Below are 23,156 nucleotides of genomic sequence, written 5' to 3' on the forward strand. Positions count from 1 at the left end.
TAGCACCCATCCTGTTCATTACGTCTGGGTCCTGATCTCTGCAGGTAGCTAATTAAGAGTGGCTCAGGGGCTCTGCATTTTTCTGACCAGTGACCTGAACTAGTGTCAAGGTAGAATGTGATCTGTAGAACAGGAAGTCAAGAGATCACAATCTGCCCTTCCGATTTTTTCTCCATTTGTCTATTGAGATGTGCAGATGGTTCTTCGGTGCTTCTGTGAGCAATACTGTCTACAGCCTCTCCTCCAATGCAAGGCTTGTGCTTTCTTGCCAAATTAATTGGCATAGTCATTGATTCACAATCCCTTAATCCATGTGCAGCATTTACCCCTGTGACCTCTCAGGTCTGCAATGGGAAAATAGTTGCCCATATTAATTCAATCCCTTGGGCTCACCTTTCTATCTGTGTCAGAAGTAGAAATGAAAAGCAGTAAGGAGAAGGGTTTGATGAAACTCTCTTGCTTTGCAAGTGTCACTGAAATAGATAAATACTTTGACTGAAGAATTGGTAGGATGTCTGTATATACCTGCATAGCTTGTGGACCTACTCCAAGTTAGCTGTATGTGTGGCAGATGGCAAATATTCCATGAGGAACCGGACACCTCTGTCCATCTATCCCCTCCAGAAATACCCTTTCTCTAGCCTCATATTCCTGATATTAGTTAGGGCAATCCTAGACTTTTGCAACCATTTGATTTTCTTTCCATTGAGGCAGGGCTGGAAATTGTGAAATGTGCTGTAGAAACTACAGCAAGAGGGCTTATTGTGATTTTTTTTAGCCTTCTTTCATGATTAAATTCATTGAAAACTAGACTCTGAAATAGATGCTGTCACTCTTAGCATTGACAGCCTTGTCTCTATACATACAACTTAGTAATAATCAGAACTGCAACACATTTAATAGGACTAGGGTGATGTTTCCTTAGAACTCCATAGCAGTGTTGTCTTCCATGAAGGTTTTCTATGTCTCTTGTTAGCTTAATAAGGAGTGAAAGGCTAAGAATATGCTGAGGAACCTCATCTATGTCTTTCATTGTATCACATTTAGGAAAAGCTCTTGCACAGAAAATGGTTTACTAGACTTGTGGGAACTTGTGTTGTCCTTTGACACTGGGAGTGCCACTAGGATAGGTTCTAATCTGGAAGATGTCAATAGTAAGCCCTGCTTATATGAAATGTTCTACAGTTTTATGCTGGTGGTATGTTCTACCAACATTTCTGGAGCAAACCTGAAATAAACAGGCTGTTGGCTAAGCAGACAGAAGGCTAATCACTGTTATGTAATGCAGATGAAAAACCTGTCAAGCTGTTGAAATAATTTTCATCACCTTTTTCTTCCCCAACGTTTTTGTGGGCCTTTTTTTTTTTTTTTTTTTTTTTTTTAATAGGATATTTTGAGCCTTCCCTGCTGAAGACGTAGAGATGGTTTAAGTGGGTAGGGAGAGCATATGGAGAGGTTACCCTGTAGTTTTAAGGCCATAGCTAGGAAAAAAAAACAAAACAAAACAGGCTGTTTTCTTTGTCATACTCTGTCTAGATATCTTTGGAGATCATTTTGGGAATGATGCATGGAAGGCTTCTGTAGCAGACCTTTTTAGCCTGAGATGAAAGAATTTCTGCAGACTTCCCCAGATCAGTAGTAAACTGAGATAGCATCTAGTGTCAAAAATGTGTAACTCCTAATTTCCTTCAAACCAGGCTATTACACAGACATGGAAATTCAGAGATAGGGGGGTATTGTTTATTTGTTTGGTTTTGGGGTTGTTTGTTTGTTTGTTTGTTTGTTTGTTTTGTGGCAGAATTTAGCATAAATTGTGGTAGATCTCTTGAGATTTGCTGGTCTCATCTACATTACAGCATGTCCAATTAAGATAGAAACAAAACTAAGATCTCTAGTTCTCAATAGATCTCAATAGCATAGGCATTGGTGATGACACTTTGTGAAGGCTGATGGAAAAAGTGGCTTAGTTTTCTGGGAATTTCGTAATACCAGTTTTTTTTTCTGATCTTTGAAATCTGACAGTATGTTGCTATGTTGCTTATCCAATAGTTCTACTCATGAACTGTTCTGAAAGATTTGGAAGTTCTTGAACTTAAATACATGTGGCTTCTTGCAGTTTGGAAAGTGTCCTACAGGTTTTTCATTGGATTATAGAATCATAGGATCACAAGGCTGGAAAGGACTTACAAGATCATCTAGTCCAACCGTCCTCCCATTACCATTGCTACCACAAGCCACTAAACCATATCTCGTAGCTCCTCATCCAGACGCCTCTTGAACACTGCCAGGGACAGTGACTCCAACCACCTCCCTGGGCAGCCCATTCCAGCACCTGACCACTCTCAGAGAGAAAAAGTTCTTCCTTATGTCTGTCTGCCACAGAGCAACAGGGAAATTTCAGTAGTTTCAATACTCCTGCATAGTTTTGATTCATTGGAAAGTTAAGTTTAACGTAAATAAGAAAACATTCTCCAGCACCAAATTCACAATGAAAAAGGTTAAAGGTTAACAAGTTTTCCAACTCTCTTAACTTAAAAATTAGTGCTACTTTCTTGATTATTTTGTTTTATTTTTCTCCACAAACTGAGGTGAATATGCATTAGTGGAAACAAAATATAAATGCACGCAATGTGCAAAAATCAAGTATTTTTTTCTTCTGATGGCTTCATGAGTTTTGGGGACTTGAGCACATTGTGAACTCTGTAACGTTGACACCTTTGTGCTGTAATGGATGTTGGTGTATTGAGGTCCTTTACACTTTTACTGAAATAAAAACCAGTTTTTTTTTTTTTTTATCTCTGACATAACCAGAGTTCAGCCTTGACTCTGAAAATTAATGCACCTGTTCAATCTGTGCGTTTACCCCAAAATAATTAATTCATGCCAACCTTTTCTTGCTTTGATGAAATGCAAATCCAAAGTGAATTGCACACTTATAATTAATGTGCACTGCAGGTTTCCTGAGGTTTCTGTGGCTGTAAAAGGGTAGATGCAGCCTTTATGTAAGCTTTTCAAAGAATGTTCTATTTAGTTTCATTGTTCATTCTGTATGAAAACAATTATTTCAAGCCATTAATTCAACTCCATTCCTTTTTATGTCTTCATAATGGAAAAGTCTACTAAACTGGAAGGATTTTTATTTCAGTAGGATAGATAGAGAAATTTGTTAAGACTTTTATTTAATCATGGTCTGTTTATGTGAGGTTTATTCTACAAATTACTGTAGTATTGAATCCACAACTTGCTCGACGTGACCAACACAAGGATTTTAAAGAGTTTTTCAAAAGTGGGTTTGACAGACAACGGAAGCAGGTTTCCACCAACATCAGATGAAAATTTATTAGTGCAATTGGGGATCATTAACATAGCTGGACATCCAGTTCCATTTCTCTGATCATTGGACAAATAAAAATAGGAAAATAATGTTCTTTAAGCAGTTATTAATGCTGGAAGAGTCTTGCTGCAGAAATTTCTTGCCTGTTGTCACTTACACAGAGATGGGTCCAAGAAGCTGATATTAGAAATACTTCAACTGCCGTATTTGCATCAGTGGTGCCTAAAAGAGATCTGCATTTGTGTTTCTACCATTTCCTTTAGGATGTGACAATCATGTCTATGAGAATATTTCTCCCAGCTCTCTAATCATCAAGGCAGTCCATGTTAGGAGGCTGAACCACTTTATAATGAAAAACAAATGCTTACCTTTTCTATTGCTCTCTGAAGGGAAGTTGTCCTACATGCCAGTAGACATTACATCCACTTTCACTTGAGAAACTGGGGATGTGTGTGCTATTTGCTTAAGAGAGAGATAGGGCCACAGATCAAGTAATGTAGCTGGACAGAAGCTCTAATCCATCTCATCCTACCACGCATTTGATTGCTGTATTAGAGAGGAGGGGGAGATTGTTCATTTTTCTAGAAATCATGAAGAGATTTGTACTTAGAAGTCAAGCAAAAGATGTTTTTGAAAGATTGTAATACTTTTGGTTATATGGTTATTGCAGGTAAGTAATTTTCAAACAGAGATACACGGTGTGTGCTGTAAACATTTTTTTAGGTGACATTTGCTAGAGCCATAGATTATTTTCAAGTTAATATTGATTGCAGTTAGCACATTTCCAGACATCTTTTGCACAGTTAGATCATAGTCATGGCCTTTCAAAAGAAAAAAAATGTAAATAACCTTTCTTCTTTTCCTCTCCCTTTTTTTCTTGATTTCTGTAGGACCTGGGGATAACGAAAGTGGGTCATATGAAGCGAATTCTCCAGGGAATTAAGGAGCTTGGCAAGAACACCCATTTGTCTGAAGTGTAATTGTGCTGGTGCTCTCAGAAGAGAGAGGGAATATTGCTGGAGAAGCGAAGCTGTTGCAGGCACTTGGCTGTCTTTCTAGTTTACTGTATGGAAGAATAAGCGCTAGCATGTTCGTACAGGCTAGCATTGCCCAATACTTGCGTGACGAAGAGCTTGTTGCAAGAGCATAAAAGAATTTGTGCCAAAAAACAAAAGGAAATGGTTATACATTCTGCGAGGGAGTTTTGTTGGTGTTCACACTTGGCCAGTTCAGATAAGCACATTTTGGTAAATCAGTTGATGGTGAACTGCACTGACTGGAAAATATATCAAGAAATGATCGCTTTGCTTACATGCAGCTCAGTATGCCTCTCTTACAACGCAGCAAGATGCCGCCGTACAGCACGAGGTTGTCTGGTTGCCCTTCCTGGGCACAGATCCCCTACAACTTCCTGTGCAGGAGCCTGAGAGGTGGCCGCTTCCGAGGTTCCACACGCGGGTCTGGCAATGCCTCAGGTACCAGGCGCTCACGGGCCACGCAGGACGGGGAGAGATACCTTCTTGTACTCTGAATGCCAACTATAATGCATGGTGTGCCTGCCTGACTTGTCTGTCGTTCCGTTGCATGACACATCTGATACTTTAAACACTTGAACAACTTTTATATCGGTTTGAATGAGAATTAATTTATTACTACTTGAGTGTCCTTTTTCGGTTCCAGGCACTTTTCTATTCTTCAGTGTTGTGTTATTCCTAAATTGAGTTCTATATGGCAAAGGATGTGTGGGTGTGGAAACTTAAGCATTTGTGCCATATTCAGCAAGGTATATGCATTATATATGACTGGGATGTTGTACAGTTAGATTTTTAAATATACCATGTACAGAAGGTATATCAGGTAACTAATTTATGAGTATTTTTGAAAGACCAGTACCTCACAAAAATATCAGTTGGCTTCCTGCATGGAAAATGATAAGGAATTTTCTCATGGTGCATTAAATGTAGTTATCCAGTTATCTTCAACATCTGTAGCATATCGGAGCATTTAGGAACTAATGGTTTAATTTATTCTGTTGTGCAAAAAGCAGGTTGAAAGATGAATGAAAATTTCTTACAGGAAAATTCGATTTATTTATCACATATAAGGAAAGTGTTAAAATGTAGCAGCTGATTTGATTTTTGTGGGGTCAGCTTATACTCATTACTAATTTACTATTAATTTTAAAAAATTGTATGTATGCATTTCATTACAGAGGCATCAATTTGTTTGTCAGCACTCCTACATCAGTAGATCATAAAAAAAATTAAGAGATTCTGAAGTTTTACACTATGCATGCAAATATGATTCACATGCAAACTAGTAATCTATGAGTGTTATAAGGTCAAAACTGAAAACCATCTTTGTTTAGTAATTGCATTAGACTAGAGTTTATAAGGCTATTTACAATTTACTTAAACAAAACATAGCTTCATAATTGAATTTCCTGGTTAATTTCTCACAAAGTATTAATCTAGTAGAAAAACAACATACATATATCTAGGGGTTAAGACACACAGAACCTACTTCAGTGGCTGAGATGAGATGATACTGCGTCACATGCCAGAGAACTTGCGGAGAACTGCTTGTCTTGCTGTTCTGGTCAGTGCAGCATTCCCACCCCAGGAACTCTTGATTTATGCTTTATTGAGTATCTTTGTCAATTCTTACAAGTTAACAACCATGTTAATATCTGTTTCTATTTTCCTAGTAGGCAGCAGAGTAAGGTTTCATTTGTTTTGCCAAAAGCTTTTCCTTACTTAAAGGGGACAACGCCAAGTACCACAGCCAGGTTTTGTCCTCCCTTTCTCAGGACGATGGTGGGATTCATCCCTTGGGAAGTCAGATGCACTCCCCTCATCATTCTATTGCAAGTAACGTTAAAAAGGAGGAAGGCAAGCTTTGTTTTATATCCATTTATAGTACTGCATGTTCTTCCTGCTGTAGGTTAAACCGTCACTGCTCTGGGAGCTTTGTGGACATAATTGATTGTTCTGGTCAACAAACAAAAGTAAAAGGCAGTGCTCCATTAGTTTTTTGGCTCAGAAAAAACCAAAAGCCATTCACGAAGTGACATTATTTTTGTGTTGTTGTATTAAAAGCATATGCAAACAATGGAAAGGGTTTTCTTTCGTGTACTTGACGTTGGCCCCTTTAATGATGACCAAATGTCATCTGTCGAGTCTTCACAAGTTATATTTCCTTTTCTCCTTGTTTCCTTGGAAGCTAAGCTATATTTTAATGTGTGGCGCAATGCTAATATGTCAGTGTTGTGGTTGATGATGTAGTTAGTCCTTCCGGTCAAGTCAAGGACATAATTCATGACATTATTTTCTTTGCTTTCCTGATTGTGGGATTCACTCTCACCATAGCTTTCAGTCTTGCTATATGCAGTGCGGTAAGATGGGCTCTAGAATAGCATCAAGTTAAGGCCATGTGGTAACAGCTATAAAGGCCTACACTGAGTATAAGAAAAAATGGGAGATGCTTTTAGGCAGGGAGAATGACCAAGTGTTGTTTTAGAATGCAGCTTTCTTATGACACTCTTAAAATTACCTCAGTATAGGTCAACTTGTCTTTACGAAGTTCCATTATTTTAAATGACCACCAAAGAATTCAATTTTGATTGTCCTAAAGCAGAGGGTTTTTTTAAAAAAAGTGCAAGTAGAAAATGTATTTTAGGCAACAGTTATGCTATATTTAATAGACGTCCGAGAGAGCACATTTCATGCAACTCTATGCCTTAGAATAGTTTTGAATATCAGTTCCAAATGCATTGGAAAAGGAGGCTCAAAATATTTTACAGGATTTCTCTACTGAGGTCATGTTTTGTACCTGTGTTACGAGGTGTTGCTTTGATCAAGATTGATTTTGGAACACTTTGCTACTATCTCATGATTATTGTAGATCTCCAAGTATTGTTTTTTTCCCTACTGCTCTCAGAGTCCCAACTCCCAGAACTGAGGACACACACAGTTTCATTTTTAACACACAGAATTCTTTATAACTTAATCTCAATACTTAAAGCACTTCAAAGCATACTTTCTAACATTTCATAGAATCATCACAGAATCATAGATTGGCCTGGGTTGAAAAGGATAATAATGATGTGGCTTTGGACAGCCTGATCTACTGGTGTGCAATCCTGCTTGTGGCAGTGGGGTTGAAACTTGATTATCTTTGAGGTCCTTTTCAACCCAGGCCATTCTATGATTCTGTGATCATTGACTTTCAACCCCCCCTGCTATGTGCAGGGTCACCAACCACCAGACCAGGCTGCCCATAGCCACATCCAGCCTGACGTTGAATGCCTCCAGGGATGGGGCATCCACAACCTCCTTGGGCAACCTGTTCCACCCTCTGTGGAAAAACACCACAGGAGGAAGTTTTTCACACCACCCTCTGTGTGAAAAACTTCCTCCTAATATCTAACCTAAACCTTCCCTGTCTCAGTTTAAAACCATTCCCCCTTGTCCTATCACTGTCCACTCTCGTAAACAGCCATTCCCCCTCCTGTTTATGTGCTCCTTTCAAGTACTGGAAGGCCACAGTGAGGTCTCCTCAGAGCCTTTCAACACAAAGGTAAGCAACTTCCCTTGAAGTAGTTAATTTTCTGGAAAACTAGTTATCCCGGTAGCTTTCAGGGAGGCTAATTCAACGTGCTAAATTCATTAAGACAAACGTCACTATACTGTATTTACTGTATTCATTTTTTTGTATAGTCTAACATACTTAACTCTACTGTCTGTCAGTGTACCTTAAAATCCATGAAAACAATGCCAAGCAATCAGCATGTTTTGAAGTGGATGGTATCCATGTAGATGAATGTGCTCCGCTTCAAAAAGAAGAGCAGAAGCAGGTTGTAGAATGGCAGCACATTGCTCAGCCTGCTTTTGTTTTTTTGTCATTTTCCTGTAGATTCTTCCAGCTGATTGCATTCAGGAGTCCTAGCAGCCTCTGATTTGGGTGATGCAAATATTGCCTTTGTAATACATAATGCCTTCTTTTTAGAAACTGGATCACATCAGTCAAATGTGTGTTTTTAGGTTTTTGGTATTGATTTTTTTTTTACAGTACTTTAAAGAGAAGCTTGTGCACATTTTTTTTCATATGATGGCAATTGAAAATTTTATTCATGATATATTTTTATGTATTTCCCCTTAAACGACATTTTTTCTCCCAATTTCTGTCAAAGAAGAATATATTAAACTGATGGAAGAACAGTAAAATGGAAAGCAGATGTTCAAAAACCATCCTAGACTGTGTTAATCCAGTATTTCTTACTTCAGGACTGGAGTAAATATCCTTGGGTCCTCTAAATAACAAATAGAAAACATCCTTCTCTCTTCATCCCTGCCCAAAGAAATTCAGACTGAAATGTTGTATAATTGTAATTCAGGCAAGAGGAATTCATTTTTTTTATAATGGCTCATTTCGTATTTTCCTGTGCTCTTTGTATAGAAATACAGAACCTGCCAGTTTTTACTCTTTAATTGAATTCAGTAATACTAATTCACTTAATGAAAAATTCATTAAGTTGAATTGATAACTCATTATTGATAACGCATAGATCTTATTACAGGGTAAAATAATCCATGTTTCTTATTGCATCCAGTTTTGTTTCGTAGAAGCCTGGCAGAAAACCTTTCCACATGTAATATAAAAGTAATATATAAAACAAATAGGAGAGGAAACACAGCAGTGTTGCTTTTAAAATAAATTTAAAACTGTATATTATGCATAGATAATTCCACAGTGGTTATGTTAGAATAAAACCTCCAGACCCCAGTGATTCCATTTTGCTCGATGCTTGCTATTAATGCTTGCATTACTAATGTTCACAGCTCTTTTTCCTTTGCTCTCCCCATTCCCCTGAGTATTAATTTATTGAATGCAAGTTTGACAGTTCTAATAATTAGCAGTGTAAAGTCTATTTGTGAAAGTTAATGTTAAAGCAGTGTATGTTGTTGAGGGTAACAGTGCTGGAGGAATATATTCTGCTTACAGCCAGGAGATCATCTGGTCACTTGCGTAAGTGAGAGCCACAGAAAACTGTAAGAAGCTTTTCTTCTATTTTTTCACCCCAATGTACCTCTCAACTGCAGTGCCCTGAGTGCTACATTTGTGCCATGGGCTCTCCCATTTTTTTTGGTTGTTTTCTTAGATTGTGTGTTTTGTGGTATGATTCTCATACCATCAATTTTGATGCTGCTTATGCTCACTACTAAGACTTAATGTTTGCAGGAACTGTACATGACTGTGTGTTTGTCTTAAGCAAAAGGAGTTTTTGATCACTTGAGGAAACTGAGGAGTTTGGACAGGACTTAAACTCTTCTTGCTGCCTCTTCGTAGTTGAATGGTAGTGTCAGTAGGATTGATAGAGCATCACGTGGTAATTATCAGCTGAAAAACTTTACTGGTTGTATAAATTCCTACGTTTATATCAAGAACACAGTGTGCAACTCAATCTTTTTTACAAAAGGAGGAAAAAATTCTAGTTCTTTTCTACTACTGTTGCATTAGGTTAAAAAGCTCCGTTAATGGTTAGCTTACGTACTTGAAATGCTCATTTCTGCCATACAGAAGCCCAGACTGTTTCTCACAAAGTGTATTCCATTTGGAAGCCATCTGGAGAGTTCCAGAAGGCCATTCCTGCATCCATTTGGAGCTAATACCAACATTCATAGTGACTTTCTTAGGCTTAATGTGTTTGCCCTCAAGTTTGTAAGCTAAGGGAATGATTCTGAAAGTTGCATTTTTGAAGTCTTTGGAACTAAAATTCAGTCGTAGAGTCATGGACTCACAGAATTGTTTGAGATTAAAGGGACCTTTGAAGATCATTTAGCCCAACTCTCCTGCATTGAACAGGGACATGTCATCCTCTGTTATCAGTAAAAATAATAATAATAATAATATAATGTTAGCACTGTTAACAGTTTGGCAAACCAGCAAAATTCTGGCAGCTATAGACCTGAGAGTATTCTTGGACAAATTGCAATGAGTTCAGCTGCAGTGGTTAGAGGGCTTCCACCTCCAGAGCAATCAGTAGAAACTGTGTATTTATGTGGTATAATGATAAAAATCTATTGCAAATAATCAAAAACCTTCTTGCCCAGCTGAAACCACACTTTTATATAAACAGCTGGATCAGATTTTGAGTCCATGGGGGCTAAAATCCTCCAAGTTACACAGTTGCAATTTCCACCAAAAGCTGTGTTTTGTTTGCTGTGTTGAAAAGATAACGAAAGGAAAAGCAGTATGGTACAAAGTTCAAAGCCATTTGATTTTTTTTTAATAAATATGAACTTCCACAGTGCCACAAATACCTACTGTGAACATTTAAAGGGAATTAACACAGGGAGTCTTACTTTGAGTCAACTAATTAGATTGGAAAACTGTTTAGTTATTAATTAATAACCTGACAGTGACATTAACATGACTGTTCTTAGAATCATAACATCATAGAATGGCCTGCATTGAAAAGGACCACAGTGATCATCCAGTTTCAACCCCCCTGCTATGTGCAGGGTCTCCAACCACCAGACCAGGCAGCCCAGAGCCACATCCAGCCTGGCCTTGAATGCCTCCAGGGATGGGGCATCCACAGCCTCCTTGGGCAACCTGTTCCAGTGCGTCACCACCCTCTGGGTGAAAAACTTCTTCCTAATATCTGACCTAAACCTCCCCTGTCTCAGTTTAAGACCATTCCCCCTTGTCCTATCACTATCCACCCTTGTAAACAGCCGTTCCCCCTCCTGTTTATATGCTCCCTTCATGTGCCGAAAGGCCACAATGAGGTCTCCCTGGAGCCTTCTCTTCTCCAAGCTAAACAAGCCCAGTTCTCTCAGCCTTTCCTTGCAGTGGAGGTGCTCCAGCCCTCTGATCATCTTAGTGGCCCTCCTTTGGACCTGCTCCAAGAGCTCTATGCCTTTCTTGTGCTGGGGGCCCCAGGCCTAGATGCAGTACTCCAGATGGGGCTTCACAAGAGCTGAGTAGAGGGGGATAATCACCTCCCTCTCCCTGCTGGCCACTGTTAGCATAACTCCATGCGTTAGCTGAAGTAAATATTGTGTAGGATCATGTCTCATTGTGGCTGTGCTCAATTATGTGATGTGAAGGTTGAGAAAAGCTGTTTGAAGCTGCTTGGTCTTGTTTTTCCTGAGAGGGAGAATACGTGTGCTGACAGTAAGGACAAGTTGGGGTCTTAGCACCATTTTTAGGAATATCAAAGCTTCTTCTTTTGGACAATTTCTTGAGTGCTTACAGTGAGCACATAGATGTGAAGATGCTCACCTGGAAGGTTTCCAGTGGCCAAGGTGCCATTTCTGTGCCTTGAAATAGGCATTTGGACTATACTGCTTAACCAGACTTCATTGGATTTTGCACAGGTATCTGTCACTTGTGGACCTACTTCCTCACATGGATTTCTGTGTACTTAAAATGTGCACTTAGAAAAACACCATCATCCATAGATTCTGAAGATTCTGAACTTGTCTTGAAATATTTCTCTCCATTAGCCACTCTCTTCTATCCTGTCCTTTGAATCCTGAAAGAGGGGCTTCCTTAGAGCTGCCAAACACATACCTAGTAATTTGGTTTGCCCGTGTTTGTATGTCAAGAGGGCCTTTTTCTCATCAAAGGACATGACTCACAGCAGATTGGATGTGCCACAAATGTTGTTTGTACATAAAGAGTACAAGCCTTTGGGGACTTCTGGAGGGGAAGAGGGCCTGATCTTTGCAACAAAGATTTGGTGTTTTTTTCATCACTGTCCTCAAACCCAAGTAATTTAATGACATCTAATACTGGCAGCTGCTGAATTTCCATGGCACACCCTTTACACCTCCCAAAAATTCTCCCGATTTGTAACTTAGATACATATCAACTATCTTAATAAACACATCATGTCTTAAACACCAGTAAAATCCAGAAGCTAAGTCAGCACTTGGTTATATCTCTCCACTGATGGTTATTTTTTCAGAATATGTCCATTACTATTCTTTGCTCCAGAAAGGTAGAAAGTTTCCCTAGTACCTACAGAAAAGGTATCTCTAAATGAGGAGTGCTACAGAATTGCATGATTTTGTTTGCAGTGTGTGTTCTGGCGTGTAGAAAAAATAGCTGCTTTCTTCTAAGTGTATTACAGAGGTGCTTGTTTTAGCCAGGCTTGTCTCTTCAGCAAGTATTCAGCTAGTATTCATTTTACAGGTGTGAGCCAATGCTGTAATAGCATTCACTTATTTGCATGAGTGACTGCATAAGGCACACAAGTGGTGCAGAATGCACTGCATTCAGAAATGCAACACTGTCATTTTATGCACGACTCATACGTTTGGGTTTGAATTACTTTTCGAAGCAAAAAGCTGAAATATACCTTTTTCACCTATTAGGAAAAAAAAAAATTGATGAGGAAAGGAAAATACTCAACATGATTTGCTCTGTTGTAGGTAAATAAAAAACAAACACAGGCTCGCAGAGTGGTTTAGGTTGGAAGGGACCAGTGGAGGTCATCTGGTCCAACCAGCACCCTCTTTAGCTTCTACTGTTCATTTTCACTTGGTCCTGTTGACCCTACAGGGAGATCTGTTGTCTTTGCACATATGCAGAGTAAGGCCACGGATCTGTTGGCACTTAATGCACGCGCTTAGCTTCAAACAGCACTTTAGTCCTTCTTTGTTTTCACATTTATATGTAAGCCTCCAGAAGACTTGGGTGGGTAGAAGTTGTTCCTCACGTGAAAGTTGTCTTCAGATTGGTCATTGATGAACTTCTGAATGCTGTACCTATGAATGTTGTTCTCTTGCCAGTATTGTGTGTGCATGCGTGTATATATGCTGTAGGTAGTCGGTGGCGTGTGTGTGCATGCACACTTGTACATATATATGTATATATACACCCTGGTTTTGCCCAATGTAAGGACACCAGCTTGTGTGCAGAGCCAAAAAAAAAAAAACTTCAATGTATACAATGCTTGAGATGCTGCATTGTTTTTATGATAATATTTTTTATATGAGATGAATGGCAGGATGTTTACAGATGCTTATTAATATTTAACTTATACAACGGTGTGGCAGGATGTCTATGGTTGTTGTCAGCTAAAGAATTGTACAAGATTCTAGGTGAAATTTTGGCTTTGTGGAAATCCTTGGCAAAACTCCCATCGATCTCACGGCGGCCAAGATTAAACCCCTCTGAATCTGTTGTTTAACGGCTGTTTTCCTACTGTGATATTATTATTATTGTTGTTATTTGTTTTGGAATGAGTGAAATGTATTTATTTTTCCCAATGTGAAATTTGCAGTTGCTGTTTGGATTTTTCTAGAGAACCTGCGAAATACAACACGTGGGAATATATGCCTCATCGAATGTACAGACTTTTTCATTGTTCTGGTCCTTGAATATGCCTATGAAAATCACTTCTAAAAGACCTTTTGTAAGATTTAATACGGAATCTTCTAAAAATAGATCACATTTCACACCTCTCTACAAAGTTGGCATGTTGCGTGGTAAGCGAAAATGAAGAACTACTTATTGGCGAATAGAAAGATGTCCCTTCTCTTTTCTATACCTACTGATTTCCTACAGCTCGCCTGGCTCTGCAGACCTGGAGTGAGTCACTTTAAGTACCTTATCCAAAAGTACCTTATCTAAAAACATCCTTTATATTCCATACAGCTTTAAACTTCTCGAGACGTGGAGGTAGCTTCAGAGCTAGTCTGAAGGATGACTCCTGTAATGTTTCACAAGTGAATAAAATTATGCAATTATTAGGTGGGAGGGTAAATCAGATAACCGCTTGATATTAGAGAAATGGCTTGTTTAGAGACAGAAGGATCAGTTCGTCAGTAGCAGCAGGGAGGAAAATTACTGTAACGCAGTGCTTCCTAAATCCCTTTCCAGGGTATCCATCAATTGTGAATGCTACGAGTTTATTCTTCCTGTAAAAAGACAGAAGGCTGTGAAACAGCCGCATAAATACAAATTCATTTCTTCATCTAAGGCTAAAAATATTGTTTTCAAACAAGAGCTGCCATGCACTTCAAAAAATATCTGTGCAGGACGGGTAAGTTTGTAATCATAGAATCATAGGATGGCCTGGGTTGAAAAGGACCACAATGATCATTGAGTTTCAACCCCCCTGCTATGTGCAGGGTTGCCAACCACTACACCAGGCTGCCCAGAGCCACATCCAGCCTGGCCTTGAATGCCTCCAGGGATGGGGCATCCACAACCTCCTTGGGCAACCTGTTCCAGTGCGTCACCACCCTCTGAGTGAAAAACTTCCTCCTAAAACTTCATCCTACCTATTATCGTAGGGATTCATCCCAGGGACACAGCAGGACTTGTAAAATGAGGTATTTATCAACAATATTATCAGTATGTTATCATATTACCCTGTAAGGCGCATTCTGATGACCTCTGTAACAGAACACACCCACCACTCCCATGCATCTTCTGCTATACTTTTGTTTAAGAAAAGATAATATTCCAATTCACACTCTTCCTATTGCTAATGAGGAAGGAAGCATACAGCTGGTTGAACTTTCCAGGAGTTTATCTATGTTAGCTATAGAAATCCCAAAAGGAGCAGCAGTGGTGGCAAGCAGTGAGCACCTGGAGGATGCACAGGGCTCTGCCTGGGCTCACTGCTCTGCTAATGTCAATCTGACATGGGCGTTAGCGGGAGCAGCCAGCTTTTCTTTTGCATGCTCTTTGTCTGTAATTCTAGAATGGGCTTCTAGAATGGACTGAGTGTTATTTGTCCGAAGGGCTGTGACATGTACAGGATATTGAAGGGAAAGAGGAAGGTGGGCAGGCGTGGGCCACAGGTTCTGCTTTTGGCTTCATGCGCTGAGGACTGGGGCAGGTGGGTTACCTCTGTGTGCCTCTCTTTCTCTGCCTGTGGGAGGAAGGATGCTCACCACCTGGTGCAGCCCCCGAGACCTATAGAAGAGCAGTGGTATACAAGTGGCTAAGTTTTACTGACACTATTCTATGTAGCATGAATAACTTTCGTCCATAACACTGCAAAAATTGCTTTTTTTCCAGTTCCGGCTCTGACTATTTAATGACCTTCTACATTCTGAGTAGTCAGTTTTGAAGCTTAGCAATTGCTGTAGTACTGCAATTACACACATAGCGGGCTCTGTTTGCCGCAGAAAAGAGTAAAACTTTAAACTGCCTGACAAAACTTGCCAATGAAGTATATCTAACAGAGCAGGGGTGTAACTTTCGGCTTTATTTACTTGTAATAATGGTAAGGAACAGTGAATTTTGTTTGTTTACATACTGTTTACAATGGCACAGTTTTATTTTTAATATATAAAAACAATTGAGGTATTTATTGCATATACTATTTTAAAGATGTTTTATGTGTTTTCACCTTTGGAATATATTGTTACATTTCCTTGTACAGATAATTTGGGTGGCTTTGTTAATATAGTTAGTAATTTTTATGACTACTAAGTGACCAGTTTTCCGTGCCTTTTTATTGTTGGATGCATGATTACATATTTATTATTGTATGGAAGTCACTGAGATGTGTATTTTTGTATTCTGCTGGAAGCAATGGTTGATTTTATTGTACATGATAAAAGATGCCTTCCATATCGGGCGCTCATACAAGATCTTCCTTCTCAAATAAACAGAATGCATTCAATGTACGTAAGTCTTTGAATTCTTTCTGTGTCTGGAAATTGATGGAGGTCCTCCATCACTACACCGAATTTTAGGTGTTATCCACTCAAAATGTGGGCCGGCAGCGACATCATCAAATCTAAAGCAAAATTCCCCACCGAAATCAATACAACTTCTTGGCACAATGTAAGCCTTTGTAATTTAAAAGAAAACTGTGTATGTTAAAACTAAATAAAATGTGGATGAATGACTACCAAGCATCATTTCTGTTCAGTCTACCACACGCTGCACTGAAATTGTTTTAAATTGCAGGCTTTGAATGCAGCCTTTGAAAACACTTTATATGGCTACGTGCGAGGCCACATGTAACTTGTAAGTAGGTCACCCTGCATGCAGGTGTTTACATTTGCAGGGATCTTCCGCTAGGTCTTGCTGGCATACAGCGTATTAAATGTAAAAATAGACTTACATTTGCATCCATAGTAACAGCAGCCGTTAAAACATAATATACAGTAGTGCCCATTTCTCCAAGGTCAGCAGCAGTAAAACAAACACATTTTCCCCAGCGGTAGATGCTGAATCTCTGTAACACCAACCCAGGTAAACAGACACTGGAGTTTATTCCATGCCAAGACCTGAAGACAGAAGGTGATCCTGCAGGCAACGATCAACTACCGTGTTGTGGGTCAGTGAGCTATTAGGTTAGCACTTACCTCAAGGTGTGATGTGAGAGCAGCTGTGATGGTGTATGGCAGAAGACGAAGTACAGCGTACGTGAGCTTAAGCCGGTTGTTTGGGGCAAGTCCTGGAGCTGAGATCCTGTTGTCCTGATGTGAGTGCATGTGTGAGAGGCGTGTTTATGGATAATCTAGATTGTTTAAAGGTCAGAGCTGGAAGTTTTAATGCACAGTGAATTCCAGGTGCTTACAGATCTTGTAGCATTGAAGCCTGTACTTGAATTCTGAGTGCATCTTGTGTGTATTGCATTTCTTTAATGTAGAACATGTAGAAATTTGGTCTTCCTCCTGTTTACGAGCTCCCTTTCAGTACCACAAGGCAGCAAGGTCTCCCTGGAGCCTTCTCTTCTCCAAGCTAAACAAGCCCAGTTCCCTCAACCTTTATTCATAGGAGAGGTGCTCCAGCCCGCTGATTATCCATGTGACCTCCTCTGGACCCACTCCAGCAGCTCTGCATCCGTCTTGTGCTGGGGACCCCAAGCCTGGATGCAGGACTCCAGATGGGACCTCACAAGGGCAGAACAGAAGGGGACAATCCCTTCCCTCACTCTGCTGGCCACCCCTCTTTTGATGGAGCCCAGGATACTGCTGGCCTTCTGGGCTGCAAACACACACTGCTGGTTTGTATCAAGTCTTTGATAGTTTAAAAAAATCTAGTTAAACGGGTGAGCTCCATACAACAGCGTGTATTTTAGTTGTTGTGGCATGTAATCAATTCATTAATGCCAGTGACAGTGAATTCTTGATGGTAAAGACTTTGAAATTGTTAACTTTTAACTCCCATGACAGATCATTAAAACCTGAAAACAAGAGGTGAGAGACACGAAAGAGTTTATATTCGATATCCTGAAGGCATGAAACCCCTAAAAGAAAGTCTACACAAATTCTTTCCTGTTCAGTTTATCAAGAAGGGTCATGTTGAAAACAAGAAACCAAACAGAGATCCCCTCAGTGCCAGGAAAGGTGATGAAGCAGATCATCATGACTGCCATCACATAGCATGTAAAGGACAACTTGGGTCCCAGCAATCCCATGCAGTTGTACAGACTTGGGGAAGAGTGGCTGGAAGGTTGCCCAGCAGAGTGGGAGCTGGGGGTACTACTGGTCAATAGCCAGTGGAACATATGTCAACAGTGTACACTGGTAGCCAAGAAGGCCAATGGTCTCCTGGTCTGCATCAGAAATAGTATGGCCAACAGCACCAGGGAAGTGACTGTCCCCTTGTACATGGCACTTGGTGAGGCCTCACCTTGAGCACTGTGTTCATTTTGGGGCCATTGACTACAAGGACAGTGATTTGCTTGAGTAAGTGCAAAGAGCAACAAAACTGATGAAAGAACTAAGAAACAATCTCTGAGGAGTGGCTGATGGAGCTAGGGTGGTTTGGTGGTTTGGAGGCCTCATTGCTCTTTACAGCTACCTGACAGGAGGCTGCGGCAAGGAGCATGTTGGTCTCCACTGTCACGTGATGTGTGACAGGATGCAGGTAACTCAAGTTGTGTCATGGGAGGATTAGGTTGGACATTTGGAAGATATTCTTCACAGAAGGAGTGTTTAGACATCAAAAAAGGCTGTCCAGGGAAGTGGTAGAGTCACCATCCCTAAGATATGTTGAAGTGGCACTTAGCGATGTGGTTTTGTGGTGTTCTTTTTAGTGCTAGTTGATGGTTGGACTTCATGATCTTAAGGTCTTTTCCAACCTCAATGATTCTATTTAAAGAGGTTTAGTAGGCATGGGGAGACAGGAGGAAAAGTGAAAGCAGTGGCATTACGAGCAGCTCCCTCACTTCGTGTTAGTCTCATTAGCCTTTCATATATGTGCATGTAGTAAAAAGCAGGAAAGAAAACTAATTTAACATCAGGAATCATAGAATCATAGAATAACCAAGGTTAGAAAAGACCCACAGGATCGCCCAGTCCAACCATCCACCCAGCACCAATTGTTCTCACTAAACCATGTCCCTCAACACAATGTCCAAACGTTCCTTGAACACCTCCAGGGTCAGTGACTCCACCACCTCCCTGGGCAGCCCATTCCAGTGCCTGACCACTCTTTCAGAGAAGTAGTATTTCCTAACGTCCAGTCTGAACCTTCCCTGGTGCAGCTTGAAGCCATTCCCTCTAGTCCTATCACTAGTTACACAAGGGAAGAGGCTGACCCCCAGCTCACTACAACCTCCCTTCAGGTAGTTATAGAGAGCAATAAGGTCTCCCCTGAGCCTCCTCTTCTCCAGACTGTACAATCCCAGCCGAGATTATCCCATTCAAGCCATTGGAAGTTTGTGTTTATTGTGTTTGTGTTCCCATGTCCTGGAAACAGGTGACAGAGTGTGCTGTTAACCCAAACCGGTTGAGTAATTAACTACCTGTTTGTACTGTTTCTTCTGGAGTAATTACTGGTGGTTTTTGAACTACATAATTTCAGTTCTGATCATATTTGTTGGCATGCTTTTAGGAAATAAAATAACCCATGGTAAGCAAACTAGGACCTTGTTCACCCCAGTCATCTAATGTCAGGAACATTTCACAGATCAAATGTACATGCCAAGCGTTACAGCACAAAGGAGGTGCAATATTTTCTTTGCCAGCGGAATGCACAACACATGAGTGAGAGCAGCAGCTGATCGGTGTCCTCTTCTTTTGAACAGGAACTAAGGGGATCCACAAGGAAGTGCATATTTCTTTTTATAGGGGGAGAGGCGGATAGGTTTCACAGTGATGAAATGGGACATCCTGGAATGTGGCAGATGCACTTCCGTATTGAAGCAGCAGGATTTCTGTTGGGGCTTTACTTTATATTATTTCCCTTATCTAGCAGCAGCATAGAGTTGTGCCTGCACATACCCCGAGCCCATGCCTCCACTGTGCCCTTTAGCTGCTATTTTCCTCTCCCATGTCTCAGGGCTTTTTCAGTTGTTCTCAGGTGCCTGCTGTCATTTCCCAATTAAAGTCTGCAAAGTGCAATTTCCTTTATTCATTAAAAAAAAAAAAAACTCTCTATCTGCTGACTTCTACTTTAGTGTAACAGCAAATATACATCCTCTTAGTAGTCGCGCTGTCCTCTGAGTAACTCAGTTCATTAATTAAAAATCACACATTTAACACCTCTGAATCCCTCACACACTGTCCCTGGTAAAAGCCTGCTAATGTTGTAACTGGTTAACAAGCAGCGTGTTTTCTCACATGCTGCCAAAACTCTGTCCCTCTGTGGAAGCATTCAGGCCTCTGAAGGTCAAGTCAGCAAGCTTTGCACTGAAGTCTGCAAGGATCTGCTACTCTAACACAACCAGAATATGTGCTTTTAACTTACGCTTGATGACTTACTTCCCAGCTGTTTGCCTAAAAAGCATGGATCCAGTCAATCAGAATCATTAGATGAATACTTTCAGGTGAGTGAAATGAAAGACAATTCAAGAGTGGCTGAAGATGCCATGGAGCTGCTTCTGAAACACAGCTTGTATGGAGTGGGGTAAGCTGCAAACTTAAGCATAGTAGTTTCACACGTGACTTCAGAATAACTGCAAAAAGACCTTGATAGGTAATGCTTTCTAGCCAGGTAGTGCCTTATAGATTTTCCTAGCTTTTAAAAGCAATGAGAAGTGCAGGTGGGTTCTGGGCTCCAATCCTCATTTGATCCAGATTTCAGGTTTGGAGGAGAGTGCCATAAACCCAAGGAAATGTTTGCATGCATGGAAATGCCGTAAGAGATGGGATAACATAAGACAGCATTGACTGCCCTGTAAAATCCAGTTCAAATCTGAAATTGTTTTTCCAGGTGTCAGTTAAAATCAAATATGTTGTTTACCGTCTTATTTATTACAGAAAATAACTGAATGAGTTAGACGTGAGTTAAAATCAAATATGTTTCTTGAAGAGTTTATAAAAGAATCAGTTAAGCAAGGGGATATGGGATAGATGGTACTTGTGCCAGTTCTACTTCATCACAGCATCTGGAAATGAACAGTGTAAATTCTACAGTTTCAGTGTAAAGCCCTTCCCAGGTCGTGTTAGTGATTTACAAATCAAATGTCTTCATTATTACATTTTCAATATAATTGCATCTCCCTGTGGCCACTCAGCCATGAAAATGATTACTTTGTAATTCCAGGTTCTTGAGCCTATTTAAAATACTGATAGGAGTATTAATTAAATTTTCCAAACACTGTAGATAGAGCAGCCTGGGCAAATGAGCCTAAATACCCCAAAAATACAATAACTATTAATTATGTCAGGAAGATCAACCACCATTTTTATCTTAGTCAATGAGAACCGTAACTAATGGCTGACTAAGCTCCACTAAGGTTTGATGAAGTCCTATGTCTTAAATAGAGGTTAAATTATTAACCCATATTATTTGCCAGCAAAATAAATAGTGGGTCATATCTTATTTACTCAATGTAAATTCCCTTTTGAAATGTATGTATTTTGAAAGTAAGATTCAATATCCTGTGGGTTCCGAGATGGCCAGTCAATCTGGGATTTTATTAACGATATTTTTTCTTGATGGATTACATGGAGAAAAGTCTGGAACATCAAGCTTTGTGTTTCTTTTAGAAATGTTAGCCTAGTATCTAGATTTGATATCCAAACCAACCCCCAGGGAAGTGGAAAGAGAGAAGATATACATTAATTTAAGGTCCTCAGTAGACATAGTTGCTTTGTGACTTGTGGGAGCCTGATCCTTAAGTTGTTTCTGTGTTGGTGGAAGTGATCTGCCTGGGACAAACCACAGGAACCATCACTGGAAAGGTGTTACATGACATTTTACTTATCTGTTAATGTACCTACTGCAGTTGCCGGACTCACTTGTTCCTTTTTTTAGCTTCCTATCTCCCACATTAAACAGACAAAAATGAGGATTTTAAGCTGCTAGAATTCTGAATTCCATCTTTGCTTTTTCTCTCATCTCCCCCTTTTGATAGTAAAACAAACAAACAAACAAAAAAACCATTGAAACAGAAAGGCTGTTGGTAATGCCACCTTCCATTCTCCCTTTCCCTTCAGTAGCTTTGAGGGCGTCCAACACCACATTGGTGGTATCCCTACCTGCGAGTGTATGACTGTGTTTTTAGAGAAGAGTTTAAGACTTTTTATGGGATGGAGCCCAGGGATGGAGAAATTCACTTCTGGAAACTCAGATGATTGCACTATAGTGTACAGAATCCGCCCTTAACTGCTGTGCCTTTTGTTGAGTTAAAAATATGGTCCCAAATGGCTCGTGTTTATGATCACATCATAGGATACCGCGTCAGCTGAGCAATGGTAACTCTGCATCTATCACAGTAAGCATGGCAGAAGTTTAAACTAAGGGACAGTGAGAGCCTGCATGGAGGTATTTTCATTTATTAACTTGATCTGGTGTCTAAACAATCTGATAAATCACCTCTGATATTTATGAGGTGAGTACAACACTCTGTGATTCCACTGCACTGTAATAAATGACAATTGATACTCCCCGAATTCTTCATAGAATAACATTATTTATAAAATACTTACATAACTTGAGCCAATTACACTTTCAATCCTCTCTTACATGCTGAACCAGATGGGATTTCCAATTTCCTTTCAAAGCAGGCCACCTAGCGCTTACAGAGCTACATCACAGGGAAAAACCTACAGCAAGCAGCTCGTTCCCTCATTTGCACTCCCCTAAAAGCGTGAAGCTGCTTGCTACTATTCAGTTCCTACTATGAGTTATGTTATAATGAAAGCTAAAGAGCAGAAATTTCAGACTGACTTCACACCAGCTGGTCTTGACAGTTCCTTGCTCTCTGCTGCTCACTCAGCTCCGGCACTGTTTTCTGTCAGACCTCTTTGCCAACTACTCTAACTCCCTAACATGGTCAAGAACGGGCAATGACCACAACGATGTGATAGGGATCCGCTGGTTTAACTGAACTAAATCAGTTTAAATTACAAACACCAGCAACATCTCTTTCTATAGAATCTCACCATGCAGCTATCAGCAGGGAAGGAAAAGCCCCACTCCTTTAACAAGTGCTATTAAAAAAACATGAGCTAAGCAGTTTCCATACTGGAATGTGACATCTCCAAAGAAAGCCAAAAAGCCACGCTTGAAATGGTGCTTGCTAATTTTGTAGCTGCCTGATTAGTTCCTGATGATAGCTATTGATGTAACCAGTGTCCCAGAAGAGAGCTCTCCTTCCTCCTCCCGGTGGGACAAAAGCAGAAAAGACAACCACCTGTAGCCATTCAAGGTCTATGGCACTTATCAGAGTGTGTCTAAATTCTGGCAATGGTGAGTCCTGTCTGAATTTTGCACTGGATGGGTATTCTCCACCTTAGCAAAATTCATCCCAGTTGAGAGGTGAGGTGTTGTTTGCTTGTTTGTTTGTTTTGTGCCTGTGTAGTAACTGTAAATACAGAACTGTTCAGCCCTGCACATGGTATAGCACAGCCAAACTCAACATGGTTGATTTTGAGTAAATCTA

General features: G+C 40.1%; 2 protein-coding genes and 1 long non-coding RNA gene across 10 annotated transcripts in view; 2 read left to right on the forward strand and 1 right to left on the reverse strand.

The window, feature by feature from the left end:
* The window catches only part of DGKH (diacylglycerol kinase eta), a 172,343-nt gene extending 156,350 nt beyond the window's left edge, over positions 1-15,993 (forward strand). For all 6 annotated transcript variants that reach the window (XM_001232790.6, XM_004938670.5, XM_004938671.5 and 3 more), the window contains one exon: positions 4,225-15,993. In XM_001232790.6, the coding sequence (XP_001232791.3) occupies positions 4,225-4,314 (90 nt within the window). In that variant the 3' untranslated portion in view covers positions 4,315-15,993. The remainder of the gene's footprint in view (positions 1-4,224) is intronic.
* Positions 14,241-17,061, reverse strand: LOC124417132. Its single transcript, XR_006931141.1, has 2 exons — positions 16,681-17,061; positions 14,241-16,602 (listed from the first exon to the last, which is right to left on the reverse strand). It is a non-coding gene; the product is annotated as an uncharacterized LOC124417132 (long non-coding RNA).
* A 2,870-nt stretch (positions 17,062-19,931) lies between these two features.
* The window catches only part of AKAP11 (A-kinase anchoring protein 11), a 52,791-nt gene continuing 49,566 nt past the window's right edge, over positions 19,932-23,156 (forward strand). Inside the window, exon 1 of one of the 3 annotated variants that reach the window (XM_040657596.2) lies at positions 19,932-20,093. The gene's annotated coding sequence lies outside the window, so the exon portion shown is untranslated. Of the gene's footprint in view, positions 20,094-22,807; positions 23,033-23,156 lie in introns of those variants that run through there. The other 2 variants (XM_046899398.1, XM_046899393.1) reach the window with 2 other exon arrangements.

Source organism: Gallus gallus, chromosome 1 (assembly GCF_016699485.2).
Source record: "Gallus gallus isolate bGalGal1 chromosome 1, bGalGal1.mat.broiler.GRCg7b, whole genome shotgun sequence".
Classification (NCBI taxonomy): domain Eukaryota; kingdom Metazoa; phylum Chordata; class Aves; order Galliformes; family Phasianidae; genus Gallus; species Gallus gallus.